General features: G+C 50.3%; 1 protein-coding gene across 1 annotated transcript in view; it reads right to left on the bottom strand.

Moving 5' to 3' along the window:
* Positions 1-20,102, bottom strand: part of MYBPC3 (myosin binding protein C3) — a 156,615-nt gene that overhangs the window by 58,930 nt on the left and 77,583 nt on the right. Inside the window, exons 15-16 of the mRNA XM_075326520.1 lie at positions 17,195-17,300; positions 844-1,010 (exon numbers count right to left, since the gene is read on the bottom strand). Coding sequence (XP_075182635.1) covers positions 844-1,010; positions 17,195-17,300 — 273 coding nt within the window. The remainder of the gene's footprint in view (positions 1-843; positions 1,011-17,194; positions 17,301-20,102) is intronic.

The raw sequence follows: 20,102 nt of genomic DNA, 5'->3' as shown, positions 1-20,102 counted from the left end.
CTCAAAAATATCTCCCGGATCCGTGCTTTTCTTAACCAAGAATCTGCAAAAACATTAGTGCATGCCCTCATCATCTCCCGCCTCGACTACTGCAACCTCCTGCTCTCTGGCCTCCCTTCCAACACTCTTGCACCCCTCCAATCTATCCTAAACTCTGCAGCCCGCTTAATCCACCTCTCCCCTCGCTACTCCCCAGCCTCGCCACTCTGCCAATCCCTTCACTGGCTTCCCATCGCCCAACGACTCCAGTTCAAAACATTAACCATGACATACAAAGCCATGCACAACCTGTCTCCTCCCTACATCTGTGACCTAGTCTCCCGGTACCTACCTGCACGCAACCTTAGATCCTCACAAGATCTCCTTCTCTGCTCCTCTCTTATCTCCTCTTCCCACAATCGTGTACAAGATTTCTCCCGTGCATCCCCCATACTCTGGAACGCTCTACCTCAGCACATCAGACTCTCCACGACCGTGGAAAGCTTCAAGAGGAACCTCAAGACCCACCTCTTCCAACAAGCCTACAACCTACAATAGCCTTCAGCCCAGTAGACCACTGCGCAACCAGCTCTGTCCTTACCTATTGTACCAACACCCATTCCCTGTAGACTGTGAGCCCTCGCGGGCAGGGTCCTCTCTCCTCCTATACCAGTCTGTCTTGTACTGTTAATGATTGTTGTACGTATACCCTCTTTCACTTGTAAAGCGCCATGGAATAAATGGCGCTATAATAATAAATAATAATAATAATAATAATTTGAGTGCGATCGTTTATATTAATGCTTCTTGGAGCCACAATTTCTTCCCCGTACCAAGAATTCTCATGGTGGCCAATGTACTAACCTTGAACCATCAGCTCCGCCACGGACTCTCCTCCGTTGGTCTTCACGATGTAGTTACCACTGTCCTCTAAGGTCGTCTCGTTTACAATGAGGAAATGCTTCTTCCCATCCTTCTTGAAGCGATATTTAAAGGTTTCCTCTCTGGTCAGTTCTACTCCATCCTTCTCCCTGTAGGAAATAAGAAGAAGCCATAAAATAAGTGCATCCTCATTCATGGGACATCATACCGGTCCGGGGCGCCGCATGAAGCTCCGGGACCCAACGCCAGATCTGTGTCACGGCCCCCGCCCTCCATGTGCCATTTGTAATTCTGGGGTCTTCCTCTAAGGCACAGACGCCTCTGCTGTACCATTTTGTATATGAACCCAAGTAACATCCTGTATAGATTTCATATAGGGGGTCCCCTTACTTGCCAAGAGTTAGAGCAATACCTTCTCTGTTATTTCTGCAAAATTTTGCATTTCCTCTAACGTGGAACTGAAAACTAAGGTCTTTGACAATACAGAAAAGAAAGAAATTCTGTGCTCCAATGGCAGATAAAAATGTACAAAACTGCAGAAGAAAAGTCTTTAAAAAAAAATAAATAATTATATATATGCATACACATACATTTATATAAAAAAAAATATATATATATATATATATATATATATATATATATATATATATATATATAAAATGTCTTCCATTAATAAATAAAATACTATAAGACAACATCAAGAGAAATGATTTTGTGATTTTGCAATGTGTAGTAGCACTGCTTTCAAATAGATGGCGCTGTTGTCACAGAAAAACCCAATACACTGCGGCGTATAAACTAAATTTACAGCGCTCGTTGACCACTAAGAAAAACAAAACATTTTCTGCATTAATTAATGTAACTAATATTCTTATCAGCAATCTGTAAATTACCAGTTGGGATTATAACATGGTTTGTGGGGGGCACCATTTCACCTTGTAGAGACCCCCCTATCTGACATAGACACTTACAGGCCAGGCAATGCTCGCTGGGAAAAAGGGATGTAAAAAAGTTCCTATTAGAAAGCCGGCTCTTTAGTGCCACCTATAGGAACGCCTTAGAAGACATAGCCTGATGGATGCATTTCCCTTTGGAGAAGTCTTCAGTTTGGTTCCAAGATTTATTAAGGCCTTGTGCGCATGGTGCAGTTTTTAATGCTTTTTTGGTGCAGCTTGTGGCCAAAATCTGCATGTCCAGCTGTGCCAGCAAAGTCAATGAGAACGTGAACGCTGTGCACACTTTGCTTATTTTTTACTTGCAGATTTGGGGCAGAAAATAATTTGCATGTCAATTGCTGGTGTGTTTTTTCCTGCGTTTTTTAGCCCTCCCACCCATTGACATGATAAAAAAAAAACACAACACAAAAATGCATAAAAAAGTACCACAATGAATGCTTTTTTTGGTGTGTTTTTCTACCAGATGGTGCAGATATTATGCAAAAAATTTCTGCACCAAATCTGCAGCGTGCACAAATGTTAAAGGGCTGAACATTGACGTGCAGGCTAGCCTTCTCCTTTAGACTACTTTCACACATCAGTTTTTTTCCATCAGGCACAATCCAGAAAAAAAATAGATAAAATGGATCCGGCGCCGGATCCATTTTATCCCCGTTGATTTGTATTAGCGCCGGATTGTGCCTGATGGCCTTGCGTTGCATCTGGCTTTTGCTGGATCCGTCGTAATTGGCTAATGCGGTGGCCGGATGGAACGTCTCTTGTAATGTTTTTTGTCTCTGACAAAAAACCGCATTGCGCCGGATCCGGCGCGATACGGCATGATTTACAATGAAAGCCTATGGACGCCAGATCCGGCGCGATATGGCATGATTTACAATGAAAGCCTATGGACGCCAGATCCGGCGCGATATGGCATGATTTACAATGAAAGCCTATGGACACCGGATCCGGCGCGATATGGCATGATTTACAATGAAAGCCTATGGACACCGGATCCGGCGCGATACGGCGTGATTTACAATGAAAGCCTATGGACGCCAGATCCGGCGCGATATGGCATGATTTACAATGAAAGCCTATGGACACCGGATCCGGCGCGATACGGCGTGATTTACAATGAAAGCCTATGGACACCGGATCCGGCGTAATGCGGCAAAAATGGATGTGGCCGTCAGATCCGTTTTTGTAAACTGAGCATGCTCCAATTTATTGAAAAAAAAAAACAAAAACTGATCCAGCAAAAAAACGGATGCAAAACCGGATGCGCCAGATCCGTTTTTTGACGGATCCAGTATATTGGATCCGTCAAAAAAATAATCAGACGCATCCGTTTTTGCACATTCTGCGCCGGATCCGTTGCATCAGGCACACGCCGGATTGTGCCTGATGCCAAAAAAATGATGTGTGAAAGTGGCCTTAGGTGGCGCTAGAGACCAGCTTTCTCCCTCTTAGACGAGGGCTACATGTCTATGACCTGTGCATTAGTTCGGGAATCTTTGCACCAGTGAAAAAAAAAAATGCAACAAAGCAACGAATTAAGGCTGAAAAATGGACGTGTTGGAGATTTATTTGCACACAACGGCTCTTACAGAAAGGATATTGCAACATTTTTTTTACTGTAGAGCAAAGATAAGTGAAAAAGTAGAAACAAAAAAACAAAACAACTTAAAAACATGTATTTTTCTTACGCTGCGGCCAAGTCAGTTAATATATGACTAGTGTTGAGCGAGTATGCTTGTCACTACTCGGTACTCGCACGAGTATCACTGTACTCGGGCTACTCGGCGGGGACCGAGTAATTTCGCGATACTCGTGCTGTACTCGTGGTCTTCATGTTGGCGCTCTTTTGAGAGCCAGCCCTCATGCAGGGATTGGCTGGCAGACCGCAATGCCACAGCCCTGTTGTGGAATTGCAGTGATTGGCCGGCCCTCACAGAATGACCGTGCCTTTAGCCCGACACTTCCCCGCTCGGCTATGGCCCCTCCCGCACTCCACTCCGCGTGTATATATATATGCACGCTTACACACACACGCACGTTTTTTTTTTTTAATTTACAGTTTTATGGTTTCTACATGCTGCCGGTGGTCATTTCACAAAAATACTCGGGTCTCCCATAGGATAACATTGGGCTCGGTGCTCGGGCCGAGTACACGAGTATCTTGGGATGCTCGGCCCGAGCCTCGAGCACCCGAGCTTTTTAGTACTCGCTCATCACTATATATGACTATTAGTGATGAGCGAGTACTAAAAAGCTCGGGTGCTCGAGGCTCGGGCCGACCATCCCAAGATACTCGTGTACTCGGCCCGAGCACCGAGCCCAATGTTATCCTATGGGAGACCCGAGTATTATTCTGAAATGACCACCGGCAGCATGTAGAAACCATAAAACTGTAAATTAAAAAAAAAAACGTGCGTGTGTGTGTAAGCGTGCATATATATATACACGCGGAGTGGAGTGCGGGAGGGGCTGTAGCCGAGCGGGGAAGTGTCGGGCTAAAGGCACGGTCATGCTGTGAGGGCCGGCCAATCACTGCAATTCCACAACAGGGCTGTGGCATTGCAGTGGTCTGCCAGCCAATCCCTGCATAAGGGCTGGCTCTAAAAAGAGCGCCAACATGAAGACCACGAGTACAGCACGAGTATCGCGAGATTACTCGGTCCCCGCCGAGTAGCCCGAGTACAGTGATACTCGTGCGAGTACCGAGTAGTAACAAGCATACTCGCTCATCACTAATGACTATACATTGTAGATAATACATACTCCGAGATCCTGATAATGTGTAATCATGTGACTGTCATTATACCACTATAGTCATCATAGACACATTTATCAAGGGGTTTTGCAAAAATCCAAAAACAATTGTAAATTGGACAGAATCTTTCATTTTTGCACCATGTATCCAGAAGCTGAGTGAGTGGATGTGGTGAGAGGGCTTTTGGAAGCCAGTTTTGCGTCTGTCGCACGATGTTGGATAAACACGGCTCATCTTAAGACATTAAACTTCTGTCTAGAAATGTTACGCCACTTTTTACCCCGCCCTAGAGTGGAGCAAATGTGGGCGTCATAATAATAAGTAATAAATATGGGGAAAATGGGGGGAAAGCTGGGATCCTGCCCATTGTGATGAGAATTAAAGTTATGGATGTGGTGCAAAATGCTTTAAAAATGGAGCATGTAATGCATCCTTTCCCCTGCGGGGGCGCTGCAGTAGGAGTGAACACTGACTCCCAGGTTCTTCTGCAGATTACAGCTGATTTCTTGGGATCTCTGTAACACCAGCCCTGTGATTGGCTTATTTTCCGCTAATTATAAAGTGATTGGAGCACCGCACCCTGTGATTGGCTTATTTTCCGCTAATTATAAAGTGATTGGAGCACCGCACCCTGTGATTGGCTTATTTTCCACTGATTATAAAGTGATTGGAGCACCGCACCCTGTGATTGGCTTATTTTCCACTGATTATAAAGTGATTGGAGCACCGCACCCTGTGATTGGCTTATTTTCCACTGATTATAAAGTGATTGGAGCACCGCACCCTGTGATTGGCTTATTTTCCACTGATTATAAAGTGATTGGAGCACCGCACCCTGTGATTGGCTTATTTTCCACTGATTATAAAGTGATTGGAGCACCGCACCCTGTGATTGGCTTATTTTTCACTGACCATAAAGTGATTGCAGCACCGCATGCTGTGATTGGCTTATTTTCTGATTACCATAAAGTAAATGGAGCGCCGCACCCTGTGATTGGCTTATTTTCTGATGACCATAAAGTGAATGGAGCACCGCACCCTGTGATTAGCTTATTTTCTGATCACCATAAAGTGAATGGAGCGCCGCACCCTGTGATTGGCTTATTTTCCACTGATTATAAAGTGATTGGAGCACCACACCCTGTGATTGGAGCACCACACCCTGTGATTGGAGCACCACACCCTGTGATTGGCTTATTTTCCACTGATTATAAAGTGATTGGAGCACCACACCCTGTGATTGGAGCACCACACCCTGTGATTGGAGCACCACACCCTGTGATTGGCTTATTTTCCACTGATTATAAAGTGATTGGAGCACCACACCCTGTGATTGGAGCACCGCATGCTGTGATTGGCTTATTTTCTGATGACCATAAAGTGATTGGAGCACTGCACCCTGTGATTGGCTTATTTTCCACTGATTATAAAGTGATTGCAGCACCGCATGCTGTGATTGGCTTATTTTCTGATGACCATAAAGTGAATGGAGCGCCGCACCCTGTGATTGGCTTAATTTCTGATGACCATAAAGTGAATGGAGCGCCGCACCCTGTGATTGGCTTATTTTTCACTGACCATAAAGTGATTGTCTAAAGTGATAACCAACCAGACGTGTTATAGGTTTATGTTGTGTTGAGTTGCTGACGCTGTAAGATGCTGAAAAACGTCTTGATATTCCAAGAAGACAGTTTAAAGTGGGAGACATATCTGATTTCCCGGTGGGTGACACAGCCTGAGGGCCCGGGGGGGGTGTCTGCAGCTCGCAGAGGTCTACACAAGGTGCCTTTCATACACTATTTGCTGACGAGGTTTCTCCCTTTACTTCTTCGGGTCTGTGCTAATGGAAGACACTTTCTGGCAGCTGTGAGACGACATAATTAAGATGGCGTGCGTGGAGGAGCGGACCGGTCGCTGCGGGAAGGGGCTATTTTAAATGCTGAAACCTAAACTCTGTTATAATTATAAGGGGCCGCAGGAACGGTGCAGAGGGGTTTGTTAAAATGCCAGCACTTCCTCGGGGAGGTGTAAGACTCGCTCCCTGGAATGTGAGTGCTACTTCTCAGTGTAAAAGCAAACAACGATGGCGTCCAAACTCATAATTAAAAGACAGAGTGTAAACACGGACTGAGGCCAAAGGGTCCTATTGCAAAGTGGCAGCGGCTCAAGGGGACAGAATCCATGAAGCCCGGACGGCTTCTGACATCATATCAGACCCCTAGTGAAGCCATACTGTCTCCAAGGAAGAACACCTGCTCTATGTATGTGTCACAAACCACCGGGGGGTCACTCAGAAATCCCCCGCGCTGGCTACCAGTACGTCACAATCGGGGGGTAACAAGTGGGGGTCACCCCTCCTTTATACCTCCCGACCGACAGACAGAGCACGTGACGCGCTCTCTAGCGCCCCTCTTATAGTCAGGCCAATTATGGAATTGCCCGACAATAAGCAAGGAGGCCGCTATACTACTTATGCCGATTATTGAAGGGTCCCCGGTGAGAGTAAGGTATATATTCCCCCGACCTCCGCGGGCGGAATATATCAAATCTCCCCGAATCTCACTGGCCTCCCCACAATAATCCTTGGCACAATTCGCTGCCACCAACCGATTTACGGTAACTATTAGCCGAACACACAGACGTGGGATTCAAGATCGAGATAACAGAACAGCCCAAGATTAATTATATAATTTAATCAGCCTAAAGCACACTAGAACTACAATATATACAATAGGGAATCTACAGAATATACATATGTCAGAGTACAGTTACAATCAAAGCATGGGTTACAAACAGGCATACACAGTTCCAGCAGTTACCTTGTTGCGTCTGGCCACAGGGGGGCGCTGTAGACCAGGTTTCCAGGAACTCCCACAGATGTTTCCTACACGTGCCCCCAGCGAAAGAACCCTGGAAAATGGCCGAAGTAGGGTTATCAACCTGGGCAGACCCAGGTCCCCTCCTACCTTAGTGACCTCACAGGGAAGCACTGCCACTCCCCCTGCATGGATCAGAATTATCCAGCAAAGGGGATATTGGCCATAACTTTGCCTGGGAGCGTCGTAGGCAGACGCCAATGCTCTCATTGTGACAGTTATGAATTTAGCTACAGAACGAGGGGACTCATGACCTGTCTGCCAGTTCCCCATTGGCTGATATCACGCCTGGGGCATTTCCCAATGTCCTGCTCCCATAAAAAGGGGGTGCCGGCATCGTCCACATGCGGAGACACCATTTTTATGGTTGCCATATTTATCGGAAATATGGCTTGCGAGATATGAACCATTTTTTACTGGAGTCGTTCTGTCTAGCTAGTTCCATAGCCTTGCTAATGAGATACAACTCTTGTTACAGGGTGACGGCAGGGAGTCATCCTGTGTCCATTGTTCCCACACCACCTCATTTCCATATCACAGGACATGGCCATGGGATTTGTTGCTAAACCAGTTGTGTGAAGGAAAGGGGGGGGGTGACACCAGGAGAGGGCTTCCTGACATACTTGAATATCATGATTTATCGTCATCTCTCCGGATTTACCTCACACCTCCCCCCTTTTGAGGGCGCTAGGGGGCAGCACACTCCGGTGTTCCCCCGTGCGCCCGTCCGCGACCTCTCCTTGTCGGGACAGCCCGTCTGCGTTACCGTGGTCACGGCCCCTTTTGTGGCGAATGGTGAAGTTGTATTGCTGGAGCGCAAGGCTCCATCGCAACAATCGCCCATTCGTCCCAGAGACGGTGTGCAACCAGCTGAGGGGATTGTGGTCCGTCTCCACGATGAAGTGGCGCCCGTATAGATAGGGTTGCAGACGCTGCAGGGCCCACACTATGGCCAGGCACTCCTTCTCCATCGTGGAATAGGCAACTTCCCTTGGTAACAGCTTCCTGCTCAGGTACAAGACTGGGTGCTCTTGGCTCGCAGAGTCCACCTGGCTGAGCACCGCACCGAGGCCGAAGTCACTGGCGTCGGTCTGTACTACAAACGGCCGCGTGAAGTCGGCTGCCTGTAGCACGGGCGGGCTGGACAGGGCGTCCTTTAGGGCCCGGAAGGCTGTCTCGCAGTCCATTGTCCAATCGACTGCAGAGGGCAGCTTCTTCTTGGTGAGGTCCGTCAGGGGCTTTGCCAGGCTACTATAGCATGGAACAAACCTCCTATAGTACCCAGCGGTCCCCAAGAAGGACATCACCTGCTTCTTGGTCCTGGGGGTGGGCCAGGATGCGATGGCCTCCACTTTCTCAGGCTCGGGCTTCAGTGTTCCCCCGCCTACCCGGTGACCGAGGTACTGGACCTCGCTCATGGCCAGCTGACACTTGCCCGGCTTGATGGTCAAACCTGCCCGGTGGACCCGCCTGAGCACCTGTGCTAGATGCTCTAGGTGATCTTCCCAGGTGGGACTGAAGACGGCAATGTCATCCAGGTACGCGGCCGCGTACCCTTCAAGTCCCTTGAGCAGGGTGTTGACCATCCGCTGGAAAGTGGCAGGGGCATTCCTCATCCCGAATGGCATCACCGTGGACTCGTACAGTCCAAATGGGGTAATAAAGGCAGAGCGTTCCCTGGCCTTGCGAGTCAGGGGGATCTGCCAATATCCCCGGCTCAGGTCCATGATGGTCAGGTACTGAGCCCCGGCCAACTGATCGAGCAGGTCATCGATGCGTGGCATTGGGTACGCATCGGCGACCGTGACAGCATTGAGCCCCCTGTAGTCCACGCAGAACCGAGTGGTTCGGTCCTTCTTAGGGACGAGGACTACAGGCGAGGCCCAAGCGCTGTTGGATGCCTGGATCACCCCCAGCTTCAGCATCTCGTCAATCTCCTGGCGCATGTGTTGCTGCACCTCCAGGGAGACCCGATATGCTGAACGCCGGATCGGGGGATGATCCCCAGTGTCCACGTGATGGACAGCCAAGTCAGTCCTTCCGGGCTGGTTGGTAAACAACCCCCGGAAGGGGTGTAGGGTGGCCCACAGCTGGGACCGTTGGTCCTCCAAGAGCTGGTGGCCAACCTCCACATCCTCAATGGATCCGCCTGCCCTAACCTGGGCTAGCATATCCAAGAGGGTTTCCGCTTCTCCCTCCTCGGGCAGGTTGCACACGGGGAGCGCACATGCCTCCCGCTCATGATGTGCCTTCATCATGTTCACATGGAAGGGCTTCCGCCTTCCACGGGCAGGGTCCAGGGTGACCAGGTACGTCACAGGGTTGAGCTGCTGGTACACGAGGTATGGGCCTTCCCAGGCTGCCTGAAGCTTGTCCTGTGGTACGGGGACCAGTACCCACACCTTTTGACCCACTTGGTAGGTCCTCTCACAAGCGTTCTGGTCGTACCAACGCTTCTGATCGGCCTGGGCTTGAGCCATATTGTCGTGTACCAGTTGCGTCAAGGCCTGCATTTTGTCCCGGAAGCGCATGACATACTCGATAACCGACACTCCAGGGGTGGCCAAATCCCCTTCCCAAGCCTCTTTCACCAGAGCCAGGGGGCCCCGCACACGTCGCCCGTACAGGAGCTCAAACGGTGAGAATCCTGTTGAGGCCTGTGGAACCTCCCGGTAAGCAAATAACAGGTGTGGGAGATACCGCTCCCAGTCACGCCCATGGGAGTCGACCAACATCTTAAGCATCTGCTTTAAGGTGCCATTGAACCGCTCGCACAGGCCATTAGTCTGTGGATGGTACGGGCTGGCCACCAGATGTCGCACCTGGACTTGCCTACAGAGGGCCTCCATCAGCTGGGACATGAATTGGGTCCCCCGGTCAGTGAGCATTTCCTGGGGAAAACCCACTCGGGAGAAAATCTCCAGCAATGCGGTGGCCACCTTGTCAGCCCGAATGGACGACAAGGCCACTGCTTCTGGGTACCGGGTGGCATAGTCCACTACCGTCAGTATGAAGCGTTTCCCGGAGCTGCTGGGGATGGCCAGCGGGCCGACCAGATCCACAGCCACCCTCCTGAAAGGCTCATCGATGATTGGCAGAGATACCAGTGGGGCTTTGGGGCGTGGCCCCGCCTTCCCCACTCTCTGACAGGTTTCACACGAACGGCAGTAGGCAGCCACATCGGCCCCCATTTTTGGCCAGTAGAAATGCTGGTTTAACCTGGCCTTGGTCTTAGCGATCCCTAGGTGTCCGGCCATCGGAATCTCATGTGCGATCCGCAACAACTCCGTCCGGAACGGATAGGGTACCACCAACTGTCGGTCCCTGGGCCACGCCTCCGGTGAACCCTGCTGGACCGTGGCCCGGTACAGCCGTCCTTGGTCCCAGACCACTCGCTCCGGGTCCGAGTCCGAGGGAGGCTGTGCCGCCTGCTCCTTAAGAGCTTTCAGGCTGTCGTCAGCTTCTAACGCTGCCTGAAACCCCTGACTAGATGTGGCCAGAATCGACGAGACTGTCACATCTTCAGTCAGTACCCCGGGACCTGTGTCCTGGCCTCCACCTGACTCGGCTGCCACTCGGTCAGAAGGGGAAGAGCTATCGGACCTCCGGGAGGCCCCTTGGCTTCCAGCACTCCCACTGCGGGTGACAGCGGCCACAGCCGCTGCGACCGTGGGTCGTGCCTGCTCCTCCTCCGTTCCTGACCAAGTCGCCGGTTCAGGCAGACCTACCTGGCTTCCTGACACCCCGGTTGTGGGGGAACCATGCACCGAGATCTTACCTGGGAGCACTTCCGCTCCTGGACCGGCCCCAATCTCACCTGCCTGTTCCCCTCCTGCAGCAACAGAACCCCGCTGTGAAATCTCTGGGGACCCCACATTTGCTGTGGTAGCCCCCACCCCACACACTGGTCCTCCCCCTGCAGCACCCTGCTCTCTGCTTATCCCTGCAGAGGGCAACAGATCCCAGCTCACAGGCTGGTTACTTGTAGAGGCATTGTCACACCTTTCTCTGACCCCCTCCCCTGTCACAGCTGCAGCTGAGTGTGTGTCTATGGTGTCTATGCAAGCAGAAATATCAGAGTTCACTCCCTCCTCCCTTACATCATTCATAGATAACACATTAACATTGTTAGGAGTCATGTCAGTACGGGCTGAAGGTTCAGCCCTTGGTTGGGGCCCAAACTGGGAGGTTATCTGCCCCAAATCTGTCCCAAGTAGCACGTTTGCGGGGATCCGATCAGTTACCCCCACCTCCCTCACCCCTCGCCCTGCGCCCCAGTCCACATAAATGTCAGCAACAGGCAGCGCCGGGTCAGTGCCTCCAATCCCGGAGACAGCGAGGGTTTTTCCAGGGATCAAGTCTTGGGGGGACACCATCTCAGGCCGCACCAGAGTCACCTCCGAGGCGCTGTCTCGCAGTCCTATGGTCACAGACCGGCCGACGGTGACAGGTTGGAAGCTGTCCAGGGACCTACCACCACCCCCACCCACACAATACACCTTGGGCGGCCCTTGGGACGGGGACGGAGCCGGGGCCTTGGGACGCTGAGGGCACATGGCCTTGAAGTGTCCAGGTAGGTTGCACTGGTGGCACCGTCTTGGTTCTGCCACGGGCCTGGAGAGGGGAGTTGAGGGGGACACCCCCTGCAGTCTAGGGGCAGGTGGGGCAGTCGCAGAATTCATCTTACCCCCTCTCCAGGTGCTGCTGGTGGCCGCTCTCCTGGCCTCAGGGGCCCGGTTGTTGGTGTAGTCATCGGCAAGGGCAGCGGTAGCCGTGGACCCCTTTGGCTTCTGGTCTCGGATGAACTGGCGGAGATCCTCAGGGCAGTTCCACAAGAGTTGCTCCGTGATGAACAAGTCCAGGATCTCCGGTCCGGTGGAAAGCTGCAGGCCTTGGGTCCAGTGGTCGGCAGCTCGGGCAAGTGCCCGCCGGTGGTCAGCCCAGGAGTCCTTTGGTCCCTTTTGCAGGCTCCGGAACTTCTTGCGGTAGGACTCCGGGGTGAGGTTGTACTGTTGGATCAGGGCCCGCTTGATGGTGTCGTAGCCCTGATCTGCCTCAGCAGGCAAGTCCCCAAGGACATCCAGGGCCTTACCCCTTAAACGGGGGGTCAGGTATTTGGCCCACTGGTCCTTGTCCAGATGGTGCTGCAAGCAAGTCCGTTCAAAAGCAGTCAAGAAAGAGTCCAAGTCTCCATCCTTCTCCAGCACTGGGAAGTCCTCAACACGGACCTTTGGAAGTTTGGTGTCTCGAAGGTCACATGTGGCTGATGAGGGCCGGAGCTGAGCTAGCTGCAGCTGGTAGTCACGGTCTGCCTGTCGCTCTCGCTCTTCACGCGCTGCCTGCCGCTCTCGCTCCGCAGCCTCACGCTCTGCGTGCCGCTCTGCCCTGCGCTCTGCCAGGAGTTCCTTGTAGCCCTTCTGGTCTCCAGCCTGGAGAAGGGCCATAGCCATTTGAAGAAGGCTATCCGAGCCTCCCAGGCTCGGTGGAATGGCACGTGGTGATCTGCGGCACGCTGCGGAGCCTGGTGATTCACTGTCCCTTTCAGAGCGGAGGGCTGGCATCTGGCTCGTTGAGGAACCTTGGGTGAGCTCCTCCTCATCTTGTCCAGCAGTGCCAGGTTGCGCAATGTCCTCGGCAGAACGGTTTTCTGGCGTCGAGCTCCTGGAGGACTCGTGGGCAACCTCCTCATTGCTGTCCACAGCACCGTCCTCCCTCTCTTCGGCTCCTGCCTTAGCATTGGCCAGTTGCATAGCTCTGCTCCTGGTGCCATCAGCCATTCTTGCAGACTTTTGGTCACTGACACAGAACTGACACCTGATGCCTCCACACACCTTACAGTATCTGCACTCTGACACTCTAGTGTTGAGCTAGTCTGAAGACCCCAGCAGCCACAGCTGCTGCAGGCAGTCTTTAGTGTCTGGGAGTATGGGTCTCACACTCACACACCCTATTATCTCGATCCCACCGCTATGCCACCAATATGTCACAAACCACCGGGGGGTCACTCAGAAATCCCCCGCGCTGGCTACCAGTACGTCACAATCGGGGGGTAACAAGTGGGGGTCACCCCTCCTTTATACCTCCCGACCGACAGACAGAGCACGTGACGCGCTCTCTAGCGCCCCTCTTATAGTCAGGCCAATTATGGAATTGCCCGACAATAAGCAAGGAGGCCGCTATACTACTTATGCCGATTATTGAAGGGTCCCCGGTGAGAGTAAGGTATATATTCCCCCGACCTCCGCGGGCGGAATATATCAAATCTCCCCGAATCTCACTGGCCTCCCCACAATAATCCTTGGCACAATTCGCTGCCACCAACCGATTTACGGTAACTATTAGCCGAACACACAGACGTGGGATTCAAGATCGAGATAACAGAACAGCCCAAGATTAATTATATAATTTAATCAGCCTAAAGCACACTAGAACTACAATATATACAATAGGGAATCTACAGAATATACATATGTCAGAGTACAGTTACAATCAAAGCATGGGTTACAAACAGGCATACACAGTTCCAGCAGTTACCTTGTTGCGTCTGGCCACAGGGGGGCGCTGTAGACCAGGTTTCCAGGAACTCCCACAGATGTTTCCTACACGTGCCCCCAGCGAAAGAACCCTGGAAAATGGCCGAAGTAGGGTTATCAACCTGGGCAGACCCAGGTCCCCTCCTACCTTAGTGACCTCACAGGGAAGCACTGCCACTCCCCCTGCATGGATCAGAATTATCCAGCAAAGGGGATATTGGCCATAACTTTGCCTGGGAGCGTCGTAGGCAGACGCCAATGCTCTCATTGTGACAGTTATGAATTTAGCTACAGAACGAGGGGACTCATGACCTGTCTGCCAGTTCCCCATTGGCTGATATCACGCCTGGGGCATTTCCCAATGTCCTGCTCCCATAAAAAGGGGGTGCCGGCATCGTCCACATGCGGAGACACCATTTTTATGGTTGCCATATTTATCGGAAATATGGCTTGCGAGATATGAACCATTTTTTACTGGAGTCGTTCTGTCTAGCTAGTTCCATAGCCTTGCTAATGAGATACAACTCTTGTTACAGGGTGACGGCAGGGAGTCATCCTGTGTCCATTGTTCCCACACCACCTCATTTCCATATCACAGGACATGGCCATGGGATTTGTTGCTAAACCAGTTGTGTGAAGGAAAGGGGGGGGGTGACACCAGGAGAGGGCTTCCTGACATACTTGAATATCCTGATTTATCGTCATCTCTCCGGATTTACCTCACAGTATGTATATATATATTATATATATATATATATATATTATTATTATTATTATTATTATTATTTATTATTATAGCGCCATTTATTCCATGGCGCTTTACAAGTGAAAGAGGGTATACGTACAACAATCATTAACAGTACAAGACAGACTGGTATAGGAGGAGAGAGGACCCTGCCCACGAGGGCTCACAGTCTACAGGGAATGGGTGATGGTACAATAGGTGAGGACAGAGCTGGTTGCGCAGTGGTCTACTGGGCTGAGGGCTATTGTAGGTTGTAGGCTTGTTGGAAGAGGTGGGTCTTGAGGTTCCTCTTGAAGCTTTCCACGGTAGTGGAGAGTCTGATGTGCTGAGGTAGAGCGTTCCAGAGTATGGGGGATGCACGGGAGAAATCTTGTACACGATTGTGGGAAGAGGAAATAAGAGAGGAGCAGAGAAGGAGATCTTGTGAGGATCTAAGGTTGCGTGCAGGTAGGTACTGGGAGACTAGGTCACAGATGTAGGGAGGAGACAGGTTGTGCATGGCTTTGTATGTCATGGTTAATGTTTTGAACTGGAGTCGTTGGGCGATGGGAAGCCAGTGAAGGGATTGGCAGAGTGGCGAGGCTGGGGAGTAGCGAGGGGAGAGGTGGATTAAGCGGGCTGCAGAGTTTAGGATAGATTGGAGGGGTGCAAGAGTGTTGGAAGGGAGGCCAGAGAGCAGGAGGTTGCAGTAGTCGAGGCGGGAGATGATGAGGGCATGCACTAATGTTTAATATATAATCATTCCCCATATATCATAGTACTACCCTATTACACTAAGAGAGTCAAGTCACTTTCTCTTGCAAGAACAGCTCCCTCACCCTCTGCTGCTGCCATTGTTCCAGTCAATAATATCTTTTCTTCTATGTTTTTTATTCCCTACGATTGTAAAAAAAAATAACTAAACAGTAATGATGATGTGGGGCCAAGATATCAATGCATAATAAGGAAGATTTGTCATTCTGTGGACACCCCCAATGCATCCGCTCCCCACTATGAATGCAGAGCCGTTCTGTACAAGCAGCTCTGTGGCCTGGAGGACTCAAGCCTTCCTTCTATTACAAGCACAGCTGCATCCTTTCTTATCAAATTCAGCCATTTGCCAAGGGTGATAGATATTGGACCCAGGTTGATTGACTGTTAGACTGAAGGTTGGATTTTACAAGATTTTCCCTACCTTTAAAAGGGTTGCGTCATCTTGTTAAATGGGTAAAATTACAAAGTGCTGGTAAAATCAAGCAACTTTGCAAATTACATCTGATTAAAAGTCTTCTCCATTTGTAAAAGATTATTGAAATCTATAATTTCCTGCTTGTTTTAAAGGTTACCAGCCACCTCTGCAGTCTATCAGTAGAGGCAGTTCTCCTGGGCTTGGAGCTCAGCGCTTACAAGCTCTTTTCTATAGATCCTGCAGGAGCTGCTGGGATGTCCATCTGCGCTCCTCTGGAGCTCCAAAGCTAAAGTTGCCTGTGTTTGCAACATAGGAGCATGCACAGTTCAGGCCAGCGGTGCATCCATGTCACTGGTCCAATCTGTCAATCATCAGGAAGGCCCCGCCCCCCGGCAAAGAAGAAGTTGGGAGATTGGGGAGCAGTGTGCTCCTGAAAAATGAGGATCAGACAACGCCTTATAGGAGCCGATTCATCAGTTTGGGGAAGAATTCTGTGTTAAACTTTTTGTCATAGTAAACACATAGGTATGTGAAAATTTTGCAACTTTTGGCATTTTTATGCCAACTTTGTAAAAAACGGATGGAGTTTAGTCAGAAAGAGACGAGTATGGCTTACAAATTCATCATGATTTGTGCCACAAAGTATTGCAAATTACATCAGAAATGCAGTTCAGCCTCTGACCCTGAATGGATGGAGTATATATCATATGCAACTTGTTGAATTTGGCATAACTTAATCCAGCGCACACTTAATCAAGAAAGGTGTGCAAGACGCAGGCCATAAACTGACATATATAATCCTCTATCTACATACTTATTATGTGAGCTGAAGACTGATACAAAGGAACAGAATGCAGATGTTGATAACAAAGACTGGCTATCTGCGCAAGTCCAAATTTATGGCCTGAGGTGCTACGTGCCAAAAACTGTGCAAGATATAGAGGTGGAGACACAGGAGGGGCTGCAGGGGAAATTCTAAAAAATGCATAAACGTCAGAGGTTTTCTGCATATGCTTTAATATAGCCAATGGCATACTTAGGAATTTTACTAAAAGATTTACCCATTACTGCTCTACAAAAGGCTTGTGTAATAAAAAAATAAAGCACTTGGGTGTGCACCTCCTCATATTACTGAACGAGGAGCTTATACCAACTACATTTTGCGTGATATAATTTCCTCCTTGCTAGCATTCAGTAACGCTTGATTTGAGATTGCAGCAGACATTTGCTGTTAAGAAGGAGATTTCCGAAACTATGGAATTTCTCCTTGACCATTACACAACGGTCCAGAGTCACTTACCATTTCACTTGTGCTCCTTCCTCTGACACTTCACATTCAAACTCCACTCTTTCTCCGACCATCACTGCTTGATCTTCCAGAGGACGCAGGATCAGCACCGGAGGCTCTGGAAGAGAATACAGTACATTATTCAGTCATATTCCTCCCCTTATGGTGTTAGGATCACAGCAGAAGGAGATGAATGTGTTGATTTTGTGTGAGAAGTGACCTGCCCACTCCCGTGATTACATTGAAGTATTCACCACTGATCACTGTGAAAACAATACAGTTTGCTCAAACCTTGAAGAATTAAAACCCTATGCCAAAATTATTACCTGCAGGGGCGGATTAGACCATGTAATGAGTATCATTACTTGGAGTGACACCTTATATCATGTATGTTCCCCTCCTCTGTTATTGCTTCAGATACTCTTGGAATCTAAATATCTGACTAATAAGGGGTTGCATGTAACGGGCAGTGATATGACATGCAGACAGTAGAGATCGCGTGATGAAAAAACTCTTAAAAGGAAAATTTTTAGCAATGCTGATATGTCTGACACTTTCCAGTTCATGCCAAAAATCATCACATGTGACCGTGCAGTCAGCAAAAGCAAAGTGTTGCATCTTGGCAATGAAGGGAATTTTGTTACTTACCGTAAATTCCTTTTCTTCTAGCTCCTATTGGGAGACCCAGACGATTGGGGTGTATAGCACTGCCTCCGGAGGCCACACAAAGCAATTACACTAAAAAGTGTAAGGCCCCTCCCCTTCTGGCTATACACCCCCAGTGGGATCACTGGCTCACCAGTTTTAGTGCAAAAGCAAGAAGGAGGAAAGCCAATAACTGGTTTAAACAAATTCACTCCGAAGTAACGTCGGAGAACTGAAAACCATTCAACATGAACAACATGTGTACCCGCAAACAACCAAAAATCCCGAAGGACAACAGGGCGGGTGCTGGGTCTCCCAATAGGAGCTAGAAGAAAAGGAATTTACGGTAAGTAACAAAATTCCCTTCTTCTTCGGCGCTCCATTGGGAGACCCAGACGATTGGGACGTCCAAAAGCTGTCCCTGGGTGGGTAAAGAAATACCTCATGTTAGAGCTGCAAAGACAGCCCTCCCCTACGGGGAGGCAACTGCCGCCTGCAGGACTCTTCTACCTAGGCTGGCGTCCGCCGAAGCATAGGTATGCACCTGATAATGTTTGGTGAAAGTGTGCAGACTCGACCAGGTAGCTGCCTGGCACACCTGTTGAGCCGTAGCCTGGTGTCGTAATGCCCAGGACGCACCCACGGCTCTGGTAGAATGGGCCTTCAGCCCTGATGGAACCGGAAGCCCAGCAGAACGGTAGGCTTCAAGAATTGGTTCTTTAATCCATCGAGCCAGGGTGGCTTTGGAAGCCTGCGACCCTTTGCGCTTACCAGCGACAAGGACAAAGAGTGCATCCGAGCGGCGCAGGGGCGCCGTGCGGGAAATGTAGATTCTGAGTGCTCTCACCAGATCCAACAAATGTAAATCCTTTTCATACCGATGAACTGCATGCGGATAAAAGGAAGGCAAGGAGATATCCTGATTAAGATGAAAAGAGGATACCACCTTAGGGAGAAACTCCTGAATGGGGCGCAGCACTACCTTGTCCTGGTGGAACACCAGGAAAGGAGCCTTGGATGACAGCGCTGCTAGTTCGGACACTCTCCGAAGAGACGTGACCGCTACCAGAAAGGCCACTTTCTGTGAGAGTCGAGAAAGTGACACATCCCTCAGAGGCTCGAAGGGCGGCTTCTGGAGAGCAACAAGGACCTTGTTTAGATCCCACGGATCTAACGGCCGCCTGTACGGAGGTACGATATGACAAACCCCCTGCAGGAACGTGCGCACCTGAGAAAGTCGTGCTAGACGCTTCTGAAAAAACACGGATAGTGCCGAGACTTGCCCTTTAAGGGAGCCGAGCGACAAGCCCTTTTCCAACCCAGATTGCAGGAAGGAAAGAAAGACAGGTAACGCGAATGGCCAGGGAGATACTCCTTGTGCAGAGCACCAGGATAAGAAAATCTTCCACGTTCTGTGGTAGATCTTAGCAGAAGTGGACTTCCTAGCCTGTCTCATGGTGGCCACGACCCCTTGGGATAATCCTGAAGACGCTAGGATCCAGGACTCAATGGCCACACAGTCAGGTTCAGGGCCGCAGAATTCCGATGGAAAAACGGCCCTTGGGACAGTAAGTCTGGACGGTCTGGTAGTGCCCACGGTTGGCCGACCGTGAGATGCCACAGATCCGGGTACCACGACCTCCTCGGCCAGTCTGGGGCGACGAGTATGACGCGGCCGCAATCGGATCTGATCTTGCGTAACACTCTGGACAAGAGTGCCAGAGGTGGAAACACATAAGGGAGCCGGAACTGCGACCAATCTTGCACTAAGGCGTCTGCCGCCAGAGCTCTTTGATCGCGAGACCGCGCTATGAAGATCGGGACCTTGTTGTTGTGCCGAGACGCCATTAGGTCGACGTCCGGCACCCCCCAGCGGCGACAGATTTCCTGAAACACGTCCGGGTGAAGGGACCATTCCCCTGCGTCCATGCCCTGGCGACTGAGGAAGTCTGCTTCCCAGTTTTCTACGCCCGGGATGTGGACTGCTGATATGGTGGATGCTCTTTCCTCTACCCACATCAGAATCCGCCTGACTTCCTGGAAGGCTTGCCGACTGCGTGTCCCTCCTTGGTGGTTGATGTATGCCACCGCTGTGGAGTTGTCCGACTGAATTCGGATCTGTTTTCCTTCCAGCCACTGCTGGAAGGCTAATAGGGCAAGATACACTGCCCTGATCTCCAGAACATTGATCTGAAGGGTGGACTCCTGCTGAGTCCACGTCCCTTGAGCCCTGTGGTGGAGAAAAACTGCTCCCCATCCTGACAGACTCGCGTCT

This window comes from Anomaloglossus baeobatrachus, chromosome 10 (assembly GCF_048569485.1).
Source record: "Anomaloglossus baeobatrachus isolate aAnoBae1 chromosome 10, aAnoBae1.hap1, whole genome shotgun sequence".
Taxonomy (NCBI): Eukaryota; Metazoa; Chordata; class Amphibia; order Anura; family Aromobatidae; genus Anomaloglossus; species Anomaloglossus baeobatrachus.
The sequence above is the reverse complement of the archived record's forward strand: the minus strand, read 5'-3'. Positions and strand labels throughout refer to the sequence as shown.